The sequence below is a fragment of the Rhea pennata genome, chromosome 5 (genome assembly GCF_028389875.1).
Source record: "Rhea pennata isolate bPtePen1 chromosome 5, bPtePen1.pri, whole genome shotgun sequence".
In the NCBI taxonomy this organism is placed as follows: domain Eukaryota; kingdom Metazoa; phylum Chordata; class Aves; order Rheiformes; family Rheidae; genus Rhea; species Rhea pennata.
Genome location: NC_084667.1, coordinates 20,078,193 through 20,102,495, shown reverse-complemented (window position 1 = coordinate 20,102,495; position 24,303 = coordinate 20,078,193). Strand labels below are relative to the sequence as shown.

At 45.9% G+C, this 24,303-nt stretch overlaps 1 protein-coding gene across 2 annotated transcripts in view; it reads left to right on the top strand.

The window, feature by feature from the left end:
* The first annotated feature begins 234 nt into the window (after positions 1–234).
* The window catches only part of CD82 (CD82 molecule), a 43,399-nt gene continuing 19,330 nt past the window's right edge, over positions 235–24,303 (top strand). Inside the window, exons 1-2 of one of the 2 annotated variants that reach the window (XM_062577867.1) lie at positions 235–321; positions 20,402–20,483. In XM_062577867.1, coding sequence (XP_062433851.1) covers positions 20,421–20,483 — 63 coding nt within the window. In that variant the 5' untranslated portion in view covers positions 235–321; positions 20,402–20,420. Of the gene's footprint in view, positions 322–626; positions 1,138–20,401; positions 20,484–24,303 lie in introns of those variants that run through there. The other variant, XM_062577866.1, reaches the window with a different exon arrangement.

Here is a 24,303-nt window from a genome sequence, read left to right as displayed (position 1 = left end):
TGGACGGCGAGGCCGGGAGCGCCGCTGGCGCGGGCACCGGCGTGTGCCCAGGTGCCTGCAGGGGGGACCGGGCGGTTTCGCTGCTCGCCCTCCTCCTCCCACCTCGGGGCCGCCCCGGGCCTTGCGGGGCAGCAGGGAGCGGCACCGCTGCCCCGCGGCAGCTCCGCGGCGCCCGAGCCCGACCGGCCCCGCACCGGCGGCGGCGGGGAGGCGAGGGGAGCCGCCCCGGGGCGGGCTCGGCGCAGCCGCGGGCTCCGCTCCGCCCCGTCCCGCCGGGCCACAGCGGCGGAGCGAGCGCGGGCGGACGAGGCAGCGGCGCAGGTAAGGGCGCCGCGGGGCCGGGCGGCGGGCGGCCCGGCGGCGGCTCCCTGGGCGGGCGGGCGGCGCGGCGTGGCGTGGGCGGCCCCGGCGCCCGCTCCTCCTCGCCCGGCCGGAGCCGCGGCGCCCCCTCGGCCCGGCCCGGCCCGGCCCGGCCGGGGCTGCGCGGCGCCCGCGGTGGCGGGCCGAGCCGGGGCGGCGCGGGGCAGCGCGGCCGCCTGGCGCGGCCCGGGGGCGGCGGCGGCGGCGCGGGGATCCCCGCGGCGGGCGGCCCGCGGGGCTTCCCGGGGGGTTTCCGCGGCGGCCGGGGCGGGGGAAACCCGCGGCCGGGGGCAGCGCGGGGCTTCCCCGCGGGGCGGCGGCCGGGCCCGCCTGTGCCCCCCGGCGCTCGGGGAGCGGCGGCACCCAGCGCTCCCCCTCCGCCCCGGCCCGGAAACTTCTCTGTTCTTTGGCCTCCTGCAGCTCTTTCTTATCTGGCGCCTCCGCCGATAACCTGCGCGCCCGAGGCAGGCGGGGAGGGCGCGGGGCGCTTTCCCGGTGACAGCTGGCACCGGCCCTCGGCTGCTGCCCGGCTTTGCGGGGCGCCGTCCCTCTCTCCGGAGGCCGGGGCAGGGCTCGGGGCCGGCGTGGCGCTTCCTTCTGCCCGGGCTGCTGCAGCACCTACGAATCCTGGGGGGACTCGGCGGTGTTAGCGGCGTAGCAGAGCGCTTCCCTGCGTGCCCCGCGGAGGCTTCGGAGGCCGGCGTGCGTCCCTGCTGCTGGAAGGAGGAGAGCGGAGGAGCCTCCTTGCTGTTGCTCGGGCTCTTGATCAGTGCGGAGGTGAGGGAGTCGTCTTTCTGGGTGTGATTCCTGTTTGTCCACAGCTCGTGTGCGTGCCTGTGTTTCAGAGTCAGCACTTCTAAATCAGTGGGTGAGTGTTGATCCTCTTGTGTAGCCAATACATGGCCTAAAAAGTCATCGTGTTGGTTATGATGGAATTGACCCATGCAGGAATGAGTCCTAGTGACCAGGCTTTTAGTTGTGTAATATAGCGTTTCAGGGTTAAAAGCAATTTTAGTGGAATAAATGTGCCTTAGCTGTGTGTAAGTGAGAGTTGGGTGATATCCCTGTCTTCAATAGGATTTTTGTCTTGATTCATTTCTGAGACTTGCATTAAATGTGTCTGTAGAGATCTTAACCCCAATATGACTAGAAAATCTGGTGACTACAAAAATCTGGTACTGGCCCAGACTGATGGGTTATTTATTTGTTTATTAAGATACCGGTGAGGAGAAGAATTTGGGCATTTCAACAGCTAGACCTTAGCTGTGAACTGTTTTGCAGCATGACTGTTAACAAGTCTGTTAATACACGGATATAAGGACTTGTTACAGCCTGGATATGCCATGTCTGCTCTAGAGCCTAGAAGTTCTGTGTATGCATTAAACATAAAATGGAGTACTCAGTTTACCAAATTAAAAAAAAAAAAAGGGGGGGGGGTGGGGGAACCCACCTTGGAATCCAAGCATAGGCTTCACTGTGTTCATAAACTGAATATAGCTGGTTTATAATGATATACTGCTTTGTCTTGGACCAACTCTGGCATTTCCATCTTGCTCATGAGATCAGAGCTAGAAATTTTAATAGCCCTACAGATGAGGGACTGGGTACCTTACTGAAGTACTGTCTCGGAGATAGTGTTTGGGGCAGAGGAGCAATTCTTGGAGTTGAAGGTGCTGCTAGCTGTGATCATGTTTTGTGGGACCTAATCCATCCAAACACTAGTTGAGCCTCTTGTTGTGTAGCTCCTGAGAATGCCCATGGGACTCCGTGTGAGTGAGAGCATGAGACTGGAGAGTGCTGCTTGGAAACCTGGAGTTAGTGATACTTCCTTTCCATGTAAGATTTTTTTCTCCTTTCTCAGGCACTCTGCTTGAGGAAAATCTGTCTATTCAAAGCCTGAGGCTTGAGTGTGATGATGTGATCCTTGCTTTCTATCTGAGAACCTTGCAGCAGAAGTGTGTGGCTAGGGTACTGCAGTCTGATATCCTTTGGTGAATACAGGGGTCTAATTGCAGAATCACTGGTCTGATGGCTTTGAGAGAAGCAGCTGGTGTGAGAATCCTTCTCAGAAGTGTGCTGTCATATGTTGATGTAAAGATAAACATATGATGAACAAGCTCTAAAAGTGATGAGTTACTTAGGTCTTGCTTAATGCTTTGTAAACACTAAATGGGAATAAACATTGGCAGCTGTATCAGTGACTTGCTCAAATTCCAAGGCATGCGCAGCAGCAGCAATACTGTCAGGATCCCATTAGTAGACCTGTTTGTGGTTGCTACAGTGGGACAGATTCTATGTTCCTGTATGTTTCTGGTTCTTTGGTTGGAGCAAGAATTCTTACACCTCCAGCTAATTTTCTTTAAATAATTGCTCACGTACACTTGCTCATGTTGGGCTACCACACCTGTGTAAGAGACCTCTGCCAATTACTCTGCAGGCCAAGATGCAGATTTGGGGTGGCTCAGAGAATTAAATAGCTTTTCCTCCCTCCTAACTTTCTTTAATATCCTTTTCCTAGAAGGATCTTGCTTCCAAGGTAGTTTCAGTTGGCGGAGCTTCTCTGGACCTGAATCCAGCTTAGCTGGGATCCCTCTGCTCTTGTGAATGCTCTGTGAATGGTGTGTGTTGGACCCGGGGCTGGGAGGGAAACCTCTTTTGCTGGGTGAAGTCCTGCAGCATTTGCTCGGCTTTGTACCTGTGTATGACAGAAATAGAAAAGGCAAGCTCAGTGCTTGGAAAAAGCTTTCTCCTTAGGCAATCTCTAGCCTGCTGCAAAAAACTCCTCCCTTAAGAGGATTTAGCAGCTTTAGTGATGCAGCTCGTCTGGACTCTGTTCTGTTACTGTCTTTATTTCAGTTCTCAGGGGACAGTCAGGTGCATTGTGACCCAGAACCATTAGCTGGTGTGGGAGATGGTCTAAAATAGGAGCCCTGTGTCTGCATTCCCTTCCAGATCTGGAGTCTTCACATGTAAAAAAGGAAGATAAGTGTGGTCCACTGCAGCTCTCGGCTTTGATGGGCTAAGAAATAAACACCCCTCTTGCACTGACATGTCTGTGTGGGGTATTCAGAACCAGAGCCTTCTACAGGAAAATAAGTGGACGCATGCACAAAACAGGCTTTGTGAGCCACCTTACCTTCAGGAACTGTTTAATGAGCTACAGTAATTATCTGATTATACCTGCACCAGGTGGAGGTGTATTCTTAAAGAGGGAGTAACTGAAGGAAAGGCTAAAAATTGCAAGGTGTCTCTTGGCATGATATGATGTTAATACATGAGGCACAGCCAAAGTGATTTCTTTGTGGTCTGTAGGTTATACTGGAACCTGTTTGTTGCTCAGTTCCATACTCTGTTTAAAGCTGTGGTTTATCAGGGCTCAGAGGCACTGAAGTAGTTAATGGCTGACATGCAACCTAGGCAGAGTTATAAGCAAAACACAAGGACCTGCATACTGGAAATTGCTTAAATCATTATTTGAATGCACTGATAGATTCAGAGCTAACAAATTTCCTGGAAAAAGATGAGGCATTACTGTGGGCAATCCTGGAAAAAGAGACTGTTCATTAGACGATAAGCAGAAAAAGTGAAGAAAACACCCTGTCAAGATGGAGATTGGTATTGGAGAACACTTCTGTAGCCTGTCTCTGACAAGCATACCTGAGAGGTACGTACAAGCATATGTCTTCTCAGATGTGGCAGAGCTGGAGAAGCCCTGTTTGAGGTAAATACAGAGAGGAAGGGTGTTTGTGGGAGGAGAGAGAAAATTAAGCCAAAGATGGGCTTTCTTCTATGGAAAGGGCTAGATCTCACGTGTCTTAGGAGTGTTATGGATAGCAAATACTGCTAGTCCTTTGCCTCAGGGTGCTGCCTGGCTTTGCCTGCCAGTTTTGTTCAGTCTCCTTGCAGTGCAGTCTTGTGCAAACAGGTGCATAAGGGAAGTGTTATACTCTTTACTGCAAAATTGTTATAAGCAGATCACTGATATATTCCACTTTGGTAAATAATCCCATGACCATGTGTATTGGAGAAATGCTGGTCTGGAAAGAATTATATATATTAGGATATCCAGCAGCCCAAAGATTTGAAGTTATATAATGCAGAATTCCCCTCTTGACTAAGATTATAGAATAATGATTATAGCTGCTTTTCTACAGTCATGCATAGCAATGCTGACATACTTGCATGGGAAAAAGTGATTGCGAAGGAATTGTCTCACACACAACAAAGACAGGCATAAGACTTCAAAGCTATGGTTATGCATGTTGAACTACATTGTCCTTCTCACAGCAGGAATTTGCTGTGATCAGTCCCTTCTGCTGCTGCTTCCTATTAGTTGCCCTGGAGGCAGCTTGGGAAAGGGGGAGGAGAGGAACTAGCTCACAGTGGTTTGCATACCTGGGCAGTAAGTTTCCATAAAGCAGTTTTACCTGTTGATTGGTAACAAAGGAGCCTGTTTCTCAGGGTTGCCCTAGAGAAGGGATTGCAGTCGCTCCTGGCTGTCTCTTCCAATACCACTGTGCTTGGACTGCTACCTCAGCTCATAGTGAGCTGCAGTGTCCTACCTGGGGTGGGTTTTGGGGGGCTTCTAAAGAGCTCAGTGCCCTGAGCTCTTCTCTGTATGGGGAGACCTAGTGCAATGGATCATCTTTTGTTAAAGTCAATTCATTCCAAACCCTTAATTTCTATTGGGCCAAGGTACCAGAATAACGCTTGTTCAAGAAAACTTCCTCTAGGTACTTTATGCTTTGGGGGATTCTGAGGTGTATGGGTGTCTCAGCCTATACTCTGTTGGTGCTGGAATTTAGGAGTTGCATGCAAAGGCAGATCATAGAATGGTAAGGTTGGAAGGGACCTCTGGAGGTCATCTAGTCCAACCCTCAGTGTAGCCAATATGGGGATTGAACCCACGACCTTGGCATTAGTAACACCCTGCTCTAACCAACTGAGCTAAACCTGCCATGAAGTGACTTTTTGGCACCTTGGACTCTAAGGGCTGCTGCTATCATTCCATAATATAAAAACACACAAATCTTAAGCACCCAGATCCAGAATGTCTGTTATGATAGATGGTTAACAACTTACTTGAGAGTCAGCTGTGGAATCTAAATTAATTGGAGAAACTACTGTTGCATAAAACAGCTGAATACTGATTTACACTCTAGCTGGACCTTTCCAGGGAGGATTCTGTACCTTTAATGGCATTTCAGTTTCTGAGTTGCTAGGTGTACCAGTCTCAGAAGCAAAAATATTTCTGCCAGGAGTGTTTTATTCCCTTCTTGTTTTTTCTTATTTCTCCTTGGTCCTGCAACTGGTTTACTACACATTTCTTGGAATGTGAGGGGCATGCATTTTGTGTGAACATGGATTAGAGGGGATCTTTATTCAGTAGTGCAAATATCAAATATTTTTTTCTTGAGCTACATACTTGGGTTTCTAAGAGTATCATGTGAACTGCTGTGTTTATCTCCTAGCTGCCTGTAGTCAACTAATCTGTAGACTAGTCTTTACACAAAAGGATGTCATTCTGGCTGGTGTGCTGATAGGACACTAATTCTAATATTGCTATTATAATGGTGCATTGAATCTGAAGCTTGTTTCCTGCTGGCAGCCTGCTACAATCAAAGCATCCTCTTGACCCCTATGGAGCTGGTCACGTGTATCTGGACTGTGTGTCACCATAGACTGAAGTCACTGGGGATGAGTCAGCCTTGAGTGGCTTCACTGGAACACCCTCAACTTCCCAGTGAGGTTGGGTTGTGTCATTTTACCAAAAAAACCTGTTCTGTGTCTTCTCACTCCCATTTTTGTCTCTTTACCAAATTAGGCTTCTGTCTGTTTACCCGGTTAGGCTTCTGTCTCATTCATAACAGAAGTATGAATGCACTATATCATGCTGGACTGAAGTTGAGGAGGTTTGCAGGTCAGCAAAGCTTAGTTCTCCCCTGCTGTTGTCTTCAATTTTGCACTGATGCAGCAGAGACTGAAACTCTATATTCACTGTTGCACAGTATCTCTGCTAGATGTTTGGAGAAACTGGGGCCTTAATTAGAACTTCTGTCTGCCTTTTATGTTCCTCACCAAGGTGTCTCTTTAGGAAAAATAAAATAAAAATAATAAAAAAATCCTCAGCCTTGCTGAGGGATGTTCCTTTCCTAACAGTCTAGGAAGTTGCTGTGCTCTTCTTTGCATTCAGGTCCCTTTCTAATGCAGGCTTTGCAGAGAGACTGCACGTGGAATAACTAAGGAGCCTTCTAGGGCTGTGCAGTAAATCTGTGTATGCCCTAAGGAAGCTCTTTTAATTAGAGAAGATTTCTGCTCAAAAGCTTTTGTGCAACACAGCGTTTACTGAACTGACAATCATCTGTAGATCCCAGTTCTTGAGAAGAAGCCCTGGTGAACCATACGAAACACGGTAAACTGTGCAGCCTTTCTTCCTTCTGCCCTTTCTGCCCCCGCGTAGGGTCTGCTGCAAACCTCCCCTGGCGGGGGCCGCGCAGGAATGCGAAGGAGGCCTGTGGGAATACAATGGTGGTCGCTGGAGCACAACGGCTGTCTGGGGCCGGGGCCTTCGCAGAGCCCTGGGAACAAAAGGCTGGTGGCTTGGAGAAGTGGGGCCTTGTGGGGCGGGTCAGGCCCCAAAAGCTAGCCTGGGCCCCTCTTTGGGTTCCCGAAGCAGCTACTGCCCCCTCCTCTTCCTGGGAGCGGCTGCCGTGGCGTAGTACAGCAAGGCGCTACACTGTCTGCAGTGGCTGCCCCTTGGCAGATGCCATGTGGGCCCACAGGTCCCTCCCACCAGTCACTTTCCAGGAGGAATAATTCCTGGTCTGAATGGAGGAGCTTTGCACGTAGCTAAAATGAGGGGGTGCTCGTGCTCGTTTCTGAGGGGTACAAGGTGGGAGGGGTTACCTGTGGCAGCTGGCGCCGCTTATGTGGAATACATGCGTGGGACTCCCCCTGCATGTTGGAGCTTCCTTTATCATCTGCTCCCTGGGGATAAAAGTGGCAGTGCTGTGACTCTTGACTCTGTGGAACTAAACTGAGGTGAGTGAGATAGCATCACCAAAACCAGTATATGAATATATTCTTAGTGTTGAAAATAGCATCAAATTGACTTACTTCAACAGAAGAGGCCATTTCAAGGAATCAATTTCAAGGAACAGAAAGCTGCTTTAACATCTGACTCCAAGACCTCAAAGGCTCTTCTGATGCTGCAGTCTTGCCTGTGGTTTTGAAGCTGTCTTGTTTGTTTTCATTGCCAATCTGTTGTGTTTCAGCTTTGGAGCCCTCTGGGGAGAGGAGACTGGACTGTCCCTGTCCTGGCAGTGGTTTAGATTTGACCCTGTAGTAAAAAAGCAAGTTCGTGTCTTTGCGTAGCCTTGGAGAGATAGGGAACTTTTCTAGCAGGTCTGACAAGCTGGTGCCCTGAGCGTGATCTTGCAGAGTACAGGTAACTAGGTGACTGCACATGGTGTTCCATGGGAACCCGAGCAGATGCTCTGTGCTCACTTTGAAGAGAGAAGGTCTTCACAGTGAAGTGTGTGCTTTTGGGAGAAACAGTCTGCATAGCAGTGTGCAAGCTGAGCTGGGTCATCCTTCACTGTAGCAGCAGTCATGCACTCCAGTGTTACTGGATGTTTACTCCTGTGCTGAGAATTTTGGTGGAAAACCCCATCTATGAAAGCGGCAGTTCATTCAGCTGCACAACAGCTTCCTGTGCTGGATGATTCTGCTGATGGATGACTTCTGTAGAAGGAGTAGTAGGCCGTGGGAATTTCCTAGTCTGTTTTACCTACCCTATCATTAGGACAGGAGTGCATGTATGTTGGGGCAGAAGGAGGCGCCCATCTCAGTCCTTAACTACCCAGGTAGCATGCATAAGAGGACTTCTTATAATTTGGTGTCATTACTAAGTTTAGTGTGATTAAAAATAGTAGAACTGCTGTGAAGTAGGAAGTGTCTCTTTCAGAATGAGCTGTAGGGGGGAAGAGAGCAACATGATGGGAGTGAGGTAAGTTCTCAAAAAATCGATCTGCATCCATATTGCAAAGTGTTCTTAGCCTGAACCTTAATTCACTGATTCAAGCTGAGACAGAATAGTACTGCTTTATCCTTCTAATATGGGAGCGCTTTTCTCTGTGTTGAGGTTTAGCTGGTATTTGTAAATCAATTGGTTACTCTGGATTTAAGTTCTTTCTTTTTAAAGAAAATTGTGACTCTTCCATCCTGTTCTTCTAGTTTTGTTCTGCCAAATAGTCTTCTGAAATATTTGTGCTCTAAATTTAGAAAAGGACAGAGACACACTCAAGAAACCAGAAAAGGCCACCCAGCCTCCCTTGGTTCTGGTTCAACTTAACCCATTTTCCAGGCTGCTGTAAGTAGAACGCCATGTATAATCTAGAGACTCCAAGGAGGCTCCTCCTTTTCCCAGAACAGGCCTAGCTTTGAAAGTCTTGCTGTCTACATTAACTGCCAAATTCTTGGGGAACTTAAGCCATATGTCTGTTCCTCTTGGCTTGAGGCAGTCTTGTCCATAACCTACATATGCTGTGGTTGGAAGAATGCATTGATTTTCTTTGGATGGTGTTTAGTGGTGGAGTCTTAACTGCAGGTGGCTGATCTGTAACTAAGTAACATTCTCACATTGCTCCAGTTAAGTCTGCTGGGATCACCTGCCTGGTAACACAGCAGTCAGTGGGTTAGCAAAACACCTGCGTGCATTGCCTTCTGCCTCAGCTGCCAGGGTTGTCTTCACTGGAGTGAAACCGAAAGCCTTTGACTCTCTCTTCCAGCTGGCTCTGCTGTCCAGAGGCCCCTGTTGTTTTCCAGCTTTGTCTGCTGAGATTCCTTATTGCGGTATTTCACTTCATAAAATGCTTAGACTAGAAATGAAGCTGCTTTATTACAGTTTCTGTAACAACTTGTGCTGTGTTACTCTTGCTATTTACAGTGCTGCTCTATACTGTAAAATTTTTCTTTCTTCTCCTTTTTTTCCCCTTTCTTGTAGCAAGGGCTTGTGGAATGAGGTGATTTACCTGTAAAGTGGGAGGAAAAAGGTAGTTCTAGACAATACTACAGTAAATCTTGACGACTGTACAGCAGTCCCTGCTGGGACTGACTCTTCCAGAATAAAGCATGAGATTGCTTCAGAGCTATATCCTCAAACTACTCAGATCAGTGAGCGGTTTGGCTGTTTTGGACAGGTACTGCCAGTTATAAATGCAGGAAAATGTGATTTCAGATGGGGGGAAAACATGGTTGCAGGGGGATATTCTTGGGCAGAAAGGAATGACTCAAAACACTTATGCTCTGAAGTCTTGTACTTTGGGGCTGCTCTTACCCCTTGCCCCCTTTCTGGAAAGAGGGACTGCCTGAGACAAAAGGGCCCTTTTATCTTGAGTTTCTTATAACTGTGGATTTCTCTTTTCATTCATGCCTACTGGTAGTCTTGAGCAGTATCCATGGCCTGAAATTCAGGATATTGTGAAATACTTGTCCACAGACAGTCTGTGATGACACTCATCTTGCCAGCAGGCAGACCAAACTCTGCCGAGTTGCAGTATCTTGTGTTGAATGTGACCTCAGGACAGGCAGTAATGCCTCTCTTTGGGCAGAAGGCAGTAAACGCAGAGACTGTGTGCAGCCGTAGTCTTTCATGGCTGTGGTACTGCCCTCTTGTGAATTGCTCTGTCTTGTTGAATGTGGAGATCCCTTGTTTAACTATACCTCTCAGCTTCTAGCGAACTGGTTTAGTATGACTAGGGAGCCTTCTCTACTGAATTTCTTTCCTTGCCCATCCCAATATGAGTGTTTGGAAGAGACTGTAAGATACTTCATGCAAGAACTTTGTGGATGCCAATGGTTAATATGACATGAGGACTTCAATCCGTTGCACTGGCTTCCTGGGTTGGGTTGTGTCAAATTCCCTGTCCAAGCCCGCTTGGATGGAGCGGAAGTCCTATACCTCTAACTTTAAGTGTTGGCAGCAATGCTTCTTCAGGCTTTAGTGAAAGGGCCGTGGTTATGGTAGAGTAGAACTTGACTAAGACTATAGAATAATGATTATAGCTATTTATCTACAGCGATGGATAACAGTGCTGACAAACTTGCATGAGAAAAGGAGTGATTCAGAAGCATGAGGAGCTGTAGGCAGGCAGACAGCTGGTGAACGATGAGTGCTGCAGTTAGCAAATGGTATACTTGGCGAAAACAAGATGCATAAGATGACAAATAGTAAGAAACTTGTTTATGTGAACAAACTAGAAGTCACACCACTTCGTGGGCTGGGGCACTTTTCTATGTCAATAAAACTTTTGTGAATTCCTAGATATGCTGGGTCTGCAGTACTCTTCCAGTTCTGCTCAATCTATGAGGCTAAGATTGTTATAACCTTAGGTTCTTCAGATCAGTGTCCTGTTACCAGTGAAGAATCTGATACGAAGCATGTGATATGATTAAAGTAGACTAATAGCCTGTCTCTTCTGTTGTTCAGAATGACATGCCAGAGGTGCTGTTTTTGCTTGCTGTGTGGTGGTTTTCTTATTTCAAGTTGCAGAAAGAAAAAAATACTGTGAGTGGGCCCTGGGAGAAAAACTCTTGGGCAGAATCCTGGTGCCAGAGGGTATGTCCACTTCTCAGTGAGCTGGTCAGACCCAGCAATGTGGGACCCTAATGCTCTAGTTAGTGGTCAGTAGGCTCAGCAGAAAGATTCCAGCCTAAAGAGTGCAGTGTGCCCTTTCCTACTAGGCTTTTCTGGATGAAAAATCACTAGCGCTTAGCTTTTAGTAGCCCTTGACTCTGGTTACATGTGAACTATTCTAACATCTGCTGTTGCTAATAACCAGAGGTTTATTTTGTCGATCCACATATCTGTGGCGAAGGGGGTGCAGTCACTTGTGACTGCTTAAGAGGGGCAGAGCGAAGGTGGAGAAAGAGGGTGTTTAATTCCTACTCAAGCTGCTAAACTCAGCAAAACTTCTCATTTCTAATGTGGAACTACCCCTTCTGGTGCCTTACTACCACCTTGATAATTCCTGGAAAGAACCAAAGGGCATGAACCTCATTTCTCGATTAAGGCAGATCCCTGTAACTTCTTGGAGATAGGTTTGGTGTGGGTGTTTGCTTAAACAGTTTCTGGTTATCTGCTCTAGCAGCTCAGAAAATGAAAGTAACTGTGGAAAAATAGTTTGTTTTGAAAGGGAACTCAGCGACAAAGTTCTTAGCCCCTTGTACCTTATAGGAGGAAGCAAAAGATAAAAATACTACCTGGTTCCTACTGCAGGGTCTGAGATCTCTGACACTGTCTTTTACACTAGAGAAAAACTCTTATTGGGTGTCTGTCCGGTCCACAGAAGTATCTGAATTGCAGCAGCATTGAAATGACTTGGGCATGGAGGAAAGCTGCTGCCAGTCTCAGGAAGGCATGAAGCAAAGGGGCATTTGGAGAGGTTTTGTGTAACTCCTCAGGTGAGATCTGTTGACCTCTGAGACATCCCTTTCATAAGAAAGGAGGCTTGGGAACTGGTCCCGTGTGTGTGTCTACTGGGGGTTACCCATGTGCAAGTAAGGTGCCGCAGATCCGTGCCAGCCTCCCCTCCACAGTTAGGAGTGCTGCAGCTTCAGATGCTGGCCCTACTCGCAAGCTCCTGGTCTTCATTCCTCCGTGGAAGAAGTAGATGTGGAGCAAGCCAGGACTGAGGTTGAGGCCTATGCCTTTAACACAGTATATGCTGTTAACAGGAGGAGGGAGCTGGCAGAGGCATCTATTTCAGAGTTGAAGTTTACAGCATAACTGCTCCAAGAGAAAACAAAGCTGAACTAGTCTCGCTTGGGAAGCTATTAAAGAGCCAATATAGTCAAGTGACAGAGTTGCCCAACCAGTTTTCTGTAATCAATGCATTTTTACTGCAGCATGTGCTGTTTTTAGTCAGTGTGGAGATCTCTTTATGGGCTTCAGCTGCACTGTTTGTTTTGCAAATAAATTTCAAATATAGGATAATCAAAAAGAAAACAAAGTACCTGGCCACCACTGCCAGGAAGATGTTTCTTTTGGTGGAGGGGCAGGGGGGACCCAGATGGTATCTGGGATAGTCATTGTCCCCCCTTCCCCACGCACACCTTGGCAGACTAATCTCTGGTCTTAACTGTATGGAAAAAAAATTGCTTAACTTGAGGAAATAGACTGTCCTGCAAATAGACTGTCATGCTGTGCAAGCATGAGTGTATAGACTGAAAATAGCAAAGAACTTTCTCAATTTTCCAGTTGTCAGAACTGACGACCCACTTAAATATTGGCTTTTAAACTGAAGCGTGAAGTGTAGATATTCTAAAATCTGACTGCATCCCTTGCAGATACACAGAACAATAACGAGTGATTCTAAATATTGCTCTGCAATACTGAAATGTGAGTTAGTTTCTATGACACTGATTTATAAATAACTAATCACTTCCCCCCAAGTATTGGAGATATATCTCTAAAATACCTTCTCTCTGCAAATGTGCAGCATCTGCTTGCTGCTTAGTTGTAGAACATGCTGAAGAACCTCTGCAATCCTAGACAGTCCTGAGGCTGCTTTCTAATGGGTATCTCAACTAGATGATGCTTGTTACTTGTCAGGCTATTAACAGCATCCTAACTACAGACATCATACAGAAAAGCTTTCTTATGTGTGCTGGGAACAGATCTAGCTCTGCAGCTTAAGTTGATGCTTATTTCTCAGAAGAAGTCTTTCCAGCAGTAATTCTGCAGTACTTGCAGCAACACTCTTTTTGCTTTAGTTTACTACCCTGGTTTCAGGGATAGCAAGCATGCAGTCCCTGCATGCTCGCCTGGGTCTTGGACTTGCAAATGTTTTGCAGAAGGTTGTGTTACAGTGGCACTGTGCCTGTTTGTACTCTAACAAGCAAGATCAAAGTGTGTTGACAGTTAAGCATTGTGCTGCCGTTTGCAGGCTGATATGGCTATCCCTGCTATCTGACTTTGCCCTTTGTGGTATTCTTAGCCCTCAGCACAATCTCTTCTAGTTAGAAGACAGTGACTTCTACTTAAGATAAGAAGCAATTATCTCTTAAATAGATGGAATGAGAGAGTTCTGTTCAGTATAAACTTTTTTCCTTGTTCCTGCTTACCAAACTTGTGTTATGTGGGAAGAAACAAAATTTTTACCTTTTCCTGTCACTTTCCTTAGAAAAGAAACTATAGCTGTGTTGGTGACATAACCATATATACCTGTCTCCACAACAGGTATCCTAGGTGTCTTAGTTGAGAGACTAATCCTAATTAGCAGCCCTAATTCTTTTGCCTCCCTCAAATCCTACTGTTGGTGTGGAACTTGAAAAGGGATGCCATTTGGAAAATATATATCCCAGACATGATTGTGTTCTACTTTCAAGGTCATTACACAGCTGGTATTATCTCAGTGGGGCTTAAAGAAAGTTCAGTGAATTCAGACAAAGATTTTTCATTGGCTCTGCAGTTACTTGCTCACCAGAGACAAGACGCACTGCCCAGGTGTATGAGGGGTCCAAGGCCATTGAATGTTAATGTCAACAGGGTGAACTCCATCAGATATTCTTTGTATGTTAACATGACTGTAACTTCAGCCTTCTCTGCCCTTAAGGCAATGTTGTACTTGGTAAACAAGAGACTTAGTAACTCTGTCATTATTCATTAACTGGCGCTGTTGTATTACTGTGCGAAGCTGTCACTTCTCATCACTGATGACCAAGAGTCATTCTGATTGTCAAGTGCTAGTTCTTTGTTTGGATAGAGATACATTCCCACAAACTGGGCTTTGGGAGGCAACATTCAAAATCCTGCAAAAGTTGGGCCACGTTCTCCCCTGCCATTAAAGACGGGCCTTCTGAACTGCCTATCCTCTGGCTCTTCCTGCATGCAGATGCCAGGCTTGGAACTGGATGTAGGAATGACTGTTTAGTGAGTGACTTCTAAGTCCCTCACCCATGTGTGAGTCTAGCCTGGGATAACTGACTCAGGTTCTTATTTCTGTGTTAGAGAATGCAACTGCCTCTTCCAACTTTGGAGTAGGAAACAAGTTCCTCTGAAAAGTAACTGCACTGGCCTTAATAATGGCCTTAACTTTACGCAGATTAATATGCAGGTAAGCAAGCTTATGGACCAGCAACTTGCTGATCCTCTCTGGTTCACCAAATGGAACAGCTGTTTAGGTCAAGTGAAGCCAGTTCTGTGACCAGAGTATGGTAGTGGGAGTGCCTGCTTTTCCTGGACTACTTAGGCTATCTGTCTGCAAACGAACCCAGATAACCTTGTAACTGATTGTGGCGTGGAAAGAAGAGAGGCAAGACCAGATCTTTGAGAGCATTAGAGATTTAAAGTCTAGCCTGGGAATAGAAGGCAATAATTTATTATAATATGTAGGACTCAGGTACTTACATGGGGGGGGAAATGGTGCTTGCCTGCTGAGCCAGGAAGCAGTGTGGAAGCCTTGCAGTGTTTCTGATCATCTGAGGCTGATTTGGAGGCTGCTTCAGTGGTGTAGCTGCTCTTTCCTCCAGAGATCCCAGCTGCAAAATCAGGTGCAAGATGTGAAGAATTAAGAGCTTTGGCATGTGCTGCATAACTAGGATAGCTATGGCTGCTGCATCTGGACTTCTGTAGAGTTAAAAGTTCCTCCTTCAGCCAGCTGCAGGCAGGAGAGAGAAAGTAGAAAAGAGCTGGCATTTCAACCATACAGAGCATTCAGGGCCTCTGTAGGGACAGAGAATAGCGGCTGGAAAAACTCACTCTGGTGCTATTTTGACTTATACCTAGCCTGGTAAAAGCTAATAGCATCAGGTCCTTTAGAATCTACCTTTGTTTTAAGTTCGCTGGGGTTGGGGGGGTGGAAAGTGGTAGTGGGGAGCAACTGGCCTAAGCAAACAGAAACAACTTGTGGCCACTTTGTGATTGATCATTCTCTTTCCTTAAAGAGGGTCTATGGGAGAGGGGACTGCATCTTCTGGGCTATGTGTATTCATTCAAATGTGCACCCTCTCCTACTTGATGCAGAGTGGTTGGAGCTGACCTACAGAGCTCACTGCTCTTGTATATATGGGCATTCTCTTTGAGAGTTCAGAGGAACTTTGCACTTGCCTGTTAACTTACTGTGATGATTATTTCCACAAACTAATTTACTCTGGTTTGTGTTAAGATTGTTCCAGCTTGTCTCCTTCTCCTTTGCCACTCTTATAAATGAGCTTCTTATTTTTGCTGTACAGTCACTTGGCAGCTTAGGTGCTTCAGCTGCCAGGCCTGATCAGGAAGAAACGTGTATTGCAACAGCAAGGGTGGTGCTGCAGATGAAGGCTGAACTGCTACTAGCAGAGCTGCAGGCATGAAGAGTGCTGGCTTGAGCCAAGAGTCATAAATTTCACTTCAGTGAGCATCGAACATACAGTGCCTGCTAGATGGAAGCAGTATAGTATCTATTTCAAGAGCAGAATTGCAATTAAAAATTAACTTAGCCTCTCAGCCCCTCAGTTGATGTGGTTGTAACATCCGTGCACAAGCTTTCGCTCGCATGTTACTTGTCGGTCACAGCTCGTGGTGCTGCTCACTGCGTGTGGCTAGGAGGGAGGAAGTGTTCAGGTTTCCCAGTATCGTTGTCCTTTGCTGCAGTCACCTTTTGCAGGAAGGGGGTTGGAAATATTACAGGCTCCTGTTACAAAAATAAATTAATCCCTGAGCTGTGACAAGACTCTTCTGCTGTCACTAACAAAGCAGGCCTCTGTTCACCTCTCCTCAGACGTGTGTCCCAGATTTTTGCTCCACATACTGCTTTTGCTGACTTCCCTTTTGCTGGGAGAAGGACAAGCCTGAAAGGTGGAGGTGGTGAAGGGGGCAGGAGGCTATCTTTTGCCTGCTTAGCCTGTGCAGACTTGAGTGTTGATCCTTTCCTATGGGGAACCCCAAGGTCCTGGATCAGTTAATGCCTTCCTGGGATTAATTCTCGCTACAAGTCTTAGGGCTGAAGCCAGGCTAAGACCTAGGATTAAACTGTACAGAAGCAGACTAGGCTGTATTGGCATCCAAGTTTTTACTGAAGCAGTACCTCAAAGCAACAGAGATGCAGAAATAATCCTGTATACCTGTAAAGGATAGGAAATGAGGCGTTAGGAGAAACGCTGTTATATATGTTGAAGTACAGTCTCATTAAATCCTCTGGCATCAGTCTGGAGAATGATACTGAAAATTAGAGGCACATGGGCAGGATATTTTAAAAGAATTTTTGGTACTATTTAATTAAAAGATATAATAAATGCATATAAAAATTCAAATGGTTGAAGTAGTAGAGGTGGAAAAGAAAAAGAGGAAACAAAGAACAGTGGTGGACAATATTGAAATTAAGATTGGAAAGTTCATATACTAAATCTTCACGTGCGTTGCTGCAGGATTTTAAGACTCAACTTGGCCAGCTTTAAGAAGCAATTATTCAGCTTGGGCTGCCACAATACATAACCAGCACTGGCTGATGAAACTCCAGAGTTCAACCAAGTGCTTCCTTGCTAGGTGTAAGGGTGAGAGGTATATAGACGGAAGTTGTGGGTCACTTTTGTTCTGAAGTGACTGTCTAGTTTGTGGAAGAAGCTACTGAAATTGTGGTCCACAGATATGCCCTGTTGTGGTGACTCCCAACTCATCTGCTTCCAAACCTGACCCTTCTCAATTTTTGCTCAGAGTTGCTACTTCAAGCAGCTGTGTAATTTCAAGAAGTGGGGCTTTGAGGAGTCTCTCTATGTTGATGTAGTGAACAAAAGTAATTTTATCTTCAATATAACAAACTGGAAAACATGTCATGTTTCAATATGTGAAATCCTGCAATATCATAAAAGCTCAAACAAAAACCCTAAAAACTTATCTGGTTCTCTCTTGGATTGCAAACTGTACTTTGAATTACCTTCTTGTGGCCATGAGCTCTGCAAGAGGTTCCTCTCCCTATGGCAAGGGGAGAAGAGTGCATAATGCTGTAGTGCACAGAGTTGGCTCTTTTAAACCACTAAAAGTAGCGTGCTTTAAACAAAATCTTGGTAGCAGAAGAGTCCTGAAAGCAAATCTTTTACTCTGTCACCTCCAGCATATCTTTTTCCAAACAAGTTCCTGTCAACTTATTTACCTACTTAATTGTCTTAAACTGTTATAATGATTCTAACAGTTCTGGAAATTTTCTTGATTTAATCAAAATAGTATGAGCAGAGTTGGAGATGGGCAGCACAAGGCTATATAGTACTGTACAGCAGATCAGCAAGTGCTGGGAATTGTCCCCCAAATGTGAAAATAAGGGGGATTGCACTTGGGAGAGTGACATCTTCAGGTGAAGAGTTTGCTGGCTTGTGCAGTAGGTTATTGTCTAGTTTAGCTCTTGGCTATGTTGAAAAAACACTCCTATCCCTCACAACAGACACTCATCGTTGCCTAAGGATCTGGCTGCCTCAGTATTCTGGTTAGACTGCCAGGCTCCAGTTCCTGATCCTATGAAGAGAAGAGTTGTGTTCATAGTGAAGCCAGCCAGCAAGCAAGCCAGCTGGATCAGAAAGCTGCTGTCTTAATTATCCTTTCCAGTCTTACTTGTTTGCATCTGCCAGGGTTACTGGCCAGAGAGAACATTCGTCATCCAGCAGAGGAAAAGAGGAGTAGCACCCAGTTCAAAAGTCCCATCTTTTGAACTGGGTGCTACTCATAAATAGTATGCTGTCCATGCTCAAACATTCTCCACCTTTCTGAAATCCCATTAAGGGAAGTTCTAGTGTTTGGGTTATGGTTGCTCTCTGACAGTAAGCTGACATATGATGTGTAGTAGGATAACTGCTCTTGCATAGGTGAGGCTTGTTTAATATGGTTGCTACTTTAATCAAGGGGTAAGTCTGCCAACAGGTAGCAGTTTCCAACTTCTCATAAGTTGGTACTGATGTGACTGTTGTACAGTGCATCTAATGCTGGAACAGAAGCCACTCATAGCTGATGAGTGCAGCTGAGGGGACTGAAAATGGGAATACTGTTTGATACTTGCGGTAAGCATGGCCCAGAAAACTCCCAGAGGAATTTTCCCAGTTTATTTGAAGGCCCTTTAGGTGTTACTGCCACTGAGATCTTGAGCTTTATGGGCTGCAGCATTCCAATTTGGGGAGGTAACTGAATTAAATGTCTGAGATGATGCTAACCAGATTGTACTTAAGTTCCTGTTGCACAACAATTGCTATATATTGGGGTTTTGTAATACAGGCTGTGCCACAGCTTGCTGAGACTGTATTTGTGTGCTGCTTTCCCTTCTTAATAGCATCTTTTGAGATGTTGTGCAGCTGTGGGAATGACACAGGCCTGAACTGGGGCATCCTTTAAAATCAGAGCATTAGTGTTGTATTCAGCCACAGAGTTTAGGCTCAGCCTCTCTTTTAGTAGTCTGCAAATGACCATGGCTTGGTTGGAAGACTAGTCAGTTATAACAGGGTTCACATACCAGTTTAGCTCCAGAATTAACCTAAATATTTAATAGGATTAAGCAAAAGCCTTTGACCGAAACAAAAGAACATACTGGGCTCCAGTGATGCTTGGTATGCTCAGGCTGGCAGCAGGAAGCTCTACTGACCTTGGTCCCATTGGGGCTGGCTCTTCTCAGACCAAACTGGTACCTCCAGCTTGCTTTTTTGGCAGCTCTTGAGTCTTCAGATGGCACAGTCTGTGTGAAGCAGTCAGCTTGCTAGAGCAAGTTTTAAGGAGCTTAGGCCTTCTAATGCCTCCACAGGAAACTTAAGTAGGCACAAGGGAGGAAGAAGAAGCAGGAAAGCTGACCTCTGGAACAGATCTCCCTATCTATGGCTATCTGTCACTTGCTTCCCTAGGAGGAGACCAGCTCTAGCAGTGAAGATGGTCTGCAGGGCTTATCTCTAACTTCTGAACTCTTTGCTTTCAGACAAGTAAGAATTGGGGCAGGTGGTGGTAGTTCAGATCTATTTATCCAGAAGTTCTGTAGTGCAAAGACCTGATGAGGATCCACTGCTGATAGGATACTGTTGAATTTGCAGCAGCAAGAGCCACCTTGTCCTCCTTTCCTCTTACAGTCCAGGTTTGCCTAGGTTTTAGGAATGTTAATTGAACAGAACTAACTTCAGACACAGTAAAGCTGTAAATGCTTTACTACTGACTTGACATGGACATGATATTGTGAAAAGCAATATGCTGCACAGGATGCTTGTTGCAGCATGGATTCTTCTATATGTACCTAAACCATGTTCTCTGTAGAGTGAAGTCCTGCGCTGGAGTTGTCTGTTACCAGCTTTGTATTTCCTGCTAGCTGCCCTACAAACTGCGGCAGCTATCAACAAGCTAAAACTGGCATCCCATCTCATCAGTGCTCTCACATTGCCTCCAACTTGTGAGAATGGCTTTGGAAATGGACCTGTTGGAAAATTTGCATGCCTTTGTGTTGCAAATTAATTGGTTGTATGTGGCTATGGAGTAGACTGCTAAATTCATGAGTAAACTGTTGACTTGCATACAGGAAGCTTGGTATGTTGCTGCCTTTTAAATTGAACTCTTGGCCTTACTTTTCTGTGATCTTTCAACTACTTAAAGGTCATGTGGAGATGAGGTTTTTTTTTGGGGGGGGGGGGGGGGAGGGGACTGGCCTTGTGATTTTTCTGTCTTCAGATAAATGCATCACTTTTTTCAGTTGGGACTGGCAGCTACAGTTGGTGTTCTGGTTGATGCCGTTAATGCAAAGTCCTTGTAAACAGTGATGGAATTAGCAGTGTACTTGTGATTAAATCCTTTCTGTAACTGCTGCAAGCACTCTGTCACTCTTCAGGATATCTTGGCAGCTGTGGCTGCTTGTGTTAGTAGTGACTAGGTTGTCTTGTTTTGCTGCACTGAAAAGGCAACTCTGTCTCTGTCAGTAACATGCTTTCTGTGTGCTTAGTCAGAGATATACCAAGTGATCAGAGATTTGTACAGGGTTGGAGGGTTGCTCTGAAGTTGTTCCAGGGGAACACGATACTAACACATTTGGCTATCTTTCTGCTTTTCTTTTAGATCCTGTAAGTGAAAGAAGATGGGGTCTGGCTGCTTAAAAGTCACCAAATACTTCCTTTTTCTCTTCAATCTCCTGTTCCTTGTAAGTATCTTGAGTGTCTGCAGAATAGATAGGAAATCCTGAACTAAAAGTAGTTGGAAAGGTGGTTTTTCTGGATGTTGGCCTAGTGTGTTCATTAAATAAAACAACCAGAGTTTTGGAAGAAATGGGAAAGGGAGGGAATTCCTGAAGCTAAGGGACACTGCAGCTATTGTGCAACTCCCAGTTCGGTAGTGTCATTTCTAGTATCCACCTGCTGGGTCTAATACCCTTGGATTCCTTCACTGGGAAAGGAAGACAGAGGCTACTGCTTTTTTTTCTGGAAGAACAACAGTTGCACCTTACTTCTGCCACATCTGGAGCAGCAGCTGACCTGCAGCTGACCAAGCTACAAAACCTGCCGAGTAATGGAAGTGCCCTCTTAAATAGGCCAGACAGGCTTCAAAGAATGATTCTAATTTCATTTCAAGTCCCAACAGCTGGTTTTGATTTTTAACAAGTTGACTTAGTCCAAGTCATCTATTTGAAATGCAGTTTGGAGGAAGGGGGGCCCTAGCACAGGCTTGTTTGGAGAAAAGAGGCAGCCCACTGGATGGGCTTATTTTTGAGTGTGAGCCTTAGCAAAAGATCCAGTCTGAGCTCCTCCTTAGATTCGAGTGGGTTTGGAAGGACCTATGTTTTGAAGGAGGCAGAGTAGCTTGGCTGCATGACCCCAGTTTAGCTATTCCCCTTCCTCCCACACACATTCTCACATCCATCCTTTTGTGAACTTTAAATAGTGTGTCATCTGAATAGAGAAACTCGTCTGGGCTGGGGGTAGTGCTGTTGATGCTGCCCTTCTGAAGTTAGATGGTGTAGCAGGGAAGTATGTGATTTCAGATTTTCTCATACCATCAAGAAAATAGCCTGCCCTATCTTATTACCGTTTGTGTAGCATAGAAGGGGAAGGAAGGGCCAAGATGGCAGGGAGCGAAATAAAGCGTGATGAGTACTGCTTTCTGATCTCTGTTCCTGAACATAGCTTTACTGTTGCTTCCTGCACTGCTTTGCTGTGCTACAGATGCTGGAGCACAGGCTTGAGTTTGTGCCGGCACATCTGGATCTGATTTCCTTTGACTTGCTATGCTGGCTCTTTTCTCTCCATGTGTTGCTTCCATCTTAAGAGCATATACTCCTGGTCTAAGAGTCAAAGGTCAGAGATGCTCAAAGTATTGATGGGGAAAACTTTGGAAGAGGAGGAAGGGATACTTTTAATGCAGCACTAGAGTTTTTGGAGTTTCATTTGGTCTGCTTCAAGGATAGGAAAAGTCTGTCTGGGTCTGGTGTGGTTCCTCTTCCTACTAGAGCAGGACTCCTCTGAAGTATTAGCATCCTGGTTATCTCAGCTAATGAAGGGATTTTTTAAAAAATTATTTTATTTAGTAGTTTTAATTAAAAGTTAAGATTTTCTGATTTAAAGTTAGTTCTTGGGGAGCACTAGACTTCCCCCCGCCCCCTGCCCTGCAGCTGGGTTGCAAGTGATGAGAAATGACTGTTCACTGGGACACTTTCAGCTGTTCCCTATCCTGTTCCAGACAAACTCCTCTGGTTTAGCAACCAGCCCCTTCCTTCTCAGTGGAAAGCTGAACTACTCTCCAGACTCAGCTCAGTATATCAGAAGTTTAGGATGGGATGGAAGGAGGTCTCTGACCAAAGGGAGAAAGCTGCTTTAACAAGCTCTTTAGTAAGCCTGCCTTTCAGCACAGGCTGTGTCTTTCCTTTAAGCTGTTCTGTGGGGAGAAGGTCTTTAAAGCTGCTGTGTTCTGGTGGGGGACTTGATGCTTCTTTAGAGTGAAGATTTGGAGCATGCTTGTGTCTCAGCAGATGGCATGCTTTTTGCACACACCTGTTAATGAGAAAGGCAACATTCGTTACTCTCCCACTGCCATAGCATGTTGTTGACATGACGTTTTTTCCTCTTACAGTTGTTCAAGGTCTGGATGGAGATTCTTGAGCTTAGACAGTGTGATGTTTCTAGATCAGCACTACTCTAGTGGAGAAACTGCTTCTCTTTAGTTGCCATGAGCTCCCAGCAAGAACAGGTTCTGCATATCTCCTACTGGTTTACCAGTAGGTGCTGAGTTTTGTTATGGAGAGTACCTGGCTGTGAGCTCAAGAAACTATTCCTGTTGCTTTCCTTGACCTGGTAAAGCTTATGTTACTGTGTCTAGGCTAAGGGCAGTCAGACCTGACAGTGAAAGTTGTAGGGCAGTTATTCCAGCTCACTTGTTTTCCACTGTCAACTTAAGATGACTTTTTTTTTTCCTGGACATTCACACTGATTAGGCAAAACTCACACGCTTGCACAAGTGTGAACACTAATACTGATGATGGAGCTCTGTGTCTGCTCTAGACCCTGAAGTGAGCCTCTGATTGAATCCTGTGCAAGCCAGCCCCCTCCAGTCTGAAGTGTGTTATCCAGTCTGACTTGGAGGTGATGAATTAAAACTTTAGACACGAGTAACTCTTCTGGAAGCTAGTCAGTCATTGAAATAGCACCTCTCCACAGCTAGAGGACTTTGAGAAGGTTCCTTGCTAGGTGAAGTAGTTTAGGGACTTAGGTTCTGAGGCTGCAAAACGCTACTTACTTCAGGGAAAGGTTGGACATGCTTTGGTTAAAATGGAGCAGGTTGTTTGGGCTGCTTGCTTACTTGCCTCAAAGGATGCCAGAAATGTAAACTTAGGAAATAAGCTCAGTTTGTCTAGTCAAGACTTAATGTGTCTCTTCCTTCATGGGTAGCAAATGTGAGCTGCAGTAGATGTTTCTCCTTAAAGCAAAAACAGTTCCCTCAAGCAAGTTCAGCAGCCTCTGGAAACTATTTGTTTAGACTGGCTGCCTATCCTACTTAAAAACACCCCTGAAAAGTGAGCAGAGGGCTACCTTAAACAGCCTCAGGTTCAAGACCCCTTCAGTTGGCCTCTCTTTGCCTGGCTCAGATTTTGCCTCTCACAATCTGAGCATGAATGAGGGTAGCGTTGGAAGAGGACAACCAGATAACCACTGCTGCTTCTGGGAAGGCAAGTTGGTGCCGTTACTGAAGCAGCTTGTCTCATGGTGATGCTGACAGTGGGACTTCTCTTGGACTTGGGCTTATTTGGGCTTGAAGTTCAGTAGCAGCTTAATTCTGCAGTGCCCCCGTTCATTAGGTTGTGCTGTAGGAAACTATCTGTCTTTTGCCTGCTGCCTTTGGCCCTGCAATCAAGGGAACTGCATCCTTTTAACTTGAGTTCTGAAGGGATCTTGCTGAAGTCTTTTCCCCTGGGGTGGGGAAGAGATATTCATGTTCCACCTCACTAATTTAAAGTACTGCAACATGAATTCAGGTCTATGGGAGGTGGACATAATTGCTTTATGGAGGATCTGTAGCCAAGCTAGTGGTAGAAGCAGCTTTGTTATGCTAAGCAAATTCTTCTAGATGCCAAGAAGAGATATTATCCTACCAGGAAATAACAAGAAATAACAATAGTGTTAACAGGGCTGTTTTCTCTTGTGGTTTCTTTCCTCCCTGTCTTGTCCCTTTTACTGTTTTCCACAGCAGCTCCTGGCAAATGCATGAGTTGTGGACTAGAGCAAAGATCAGAGTGAAAACAGGCCTTGGATAGTGCAGGTACCTCATAACAAATAACTTCCCAAGAACTCAGCTCAGCAGGAGTTCTGTGTTTTGTCAGCAACAGCAAAACTTAGGTGGCATTTCAGTATCAGTGAGCCAAAAGAGATGTCACATACAGCCTGGTTTAAATCTTTGTTCAAGACAAATATTTTATTAAGGCTATGAGTTAAATATGAGACTGCCCCCTAAACTGTAAATTCAGCAATTCCTGG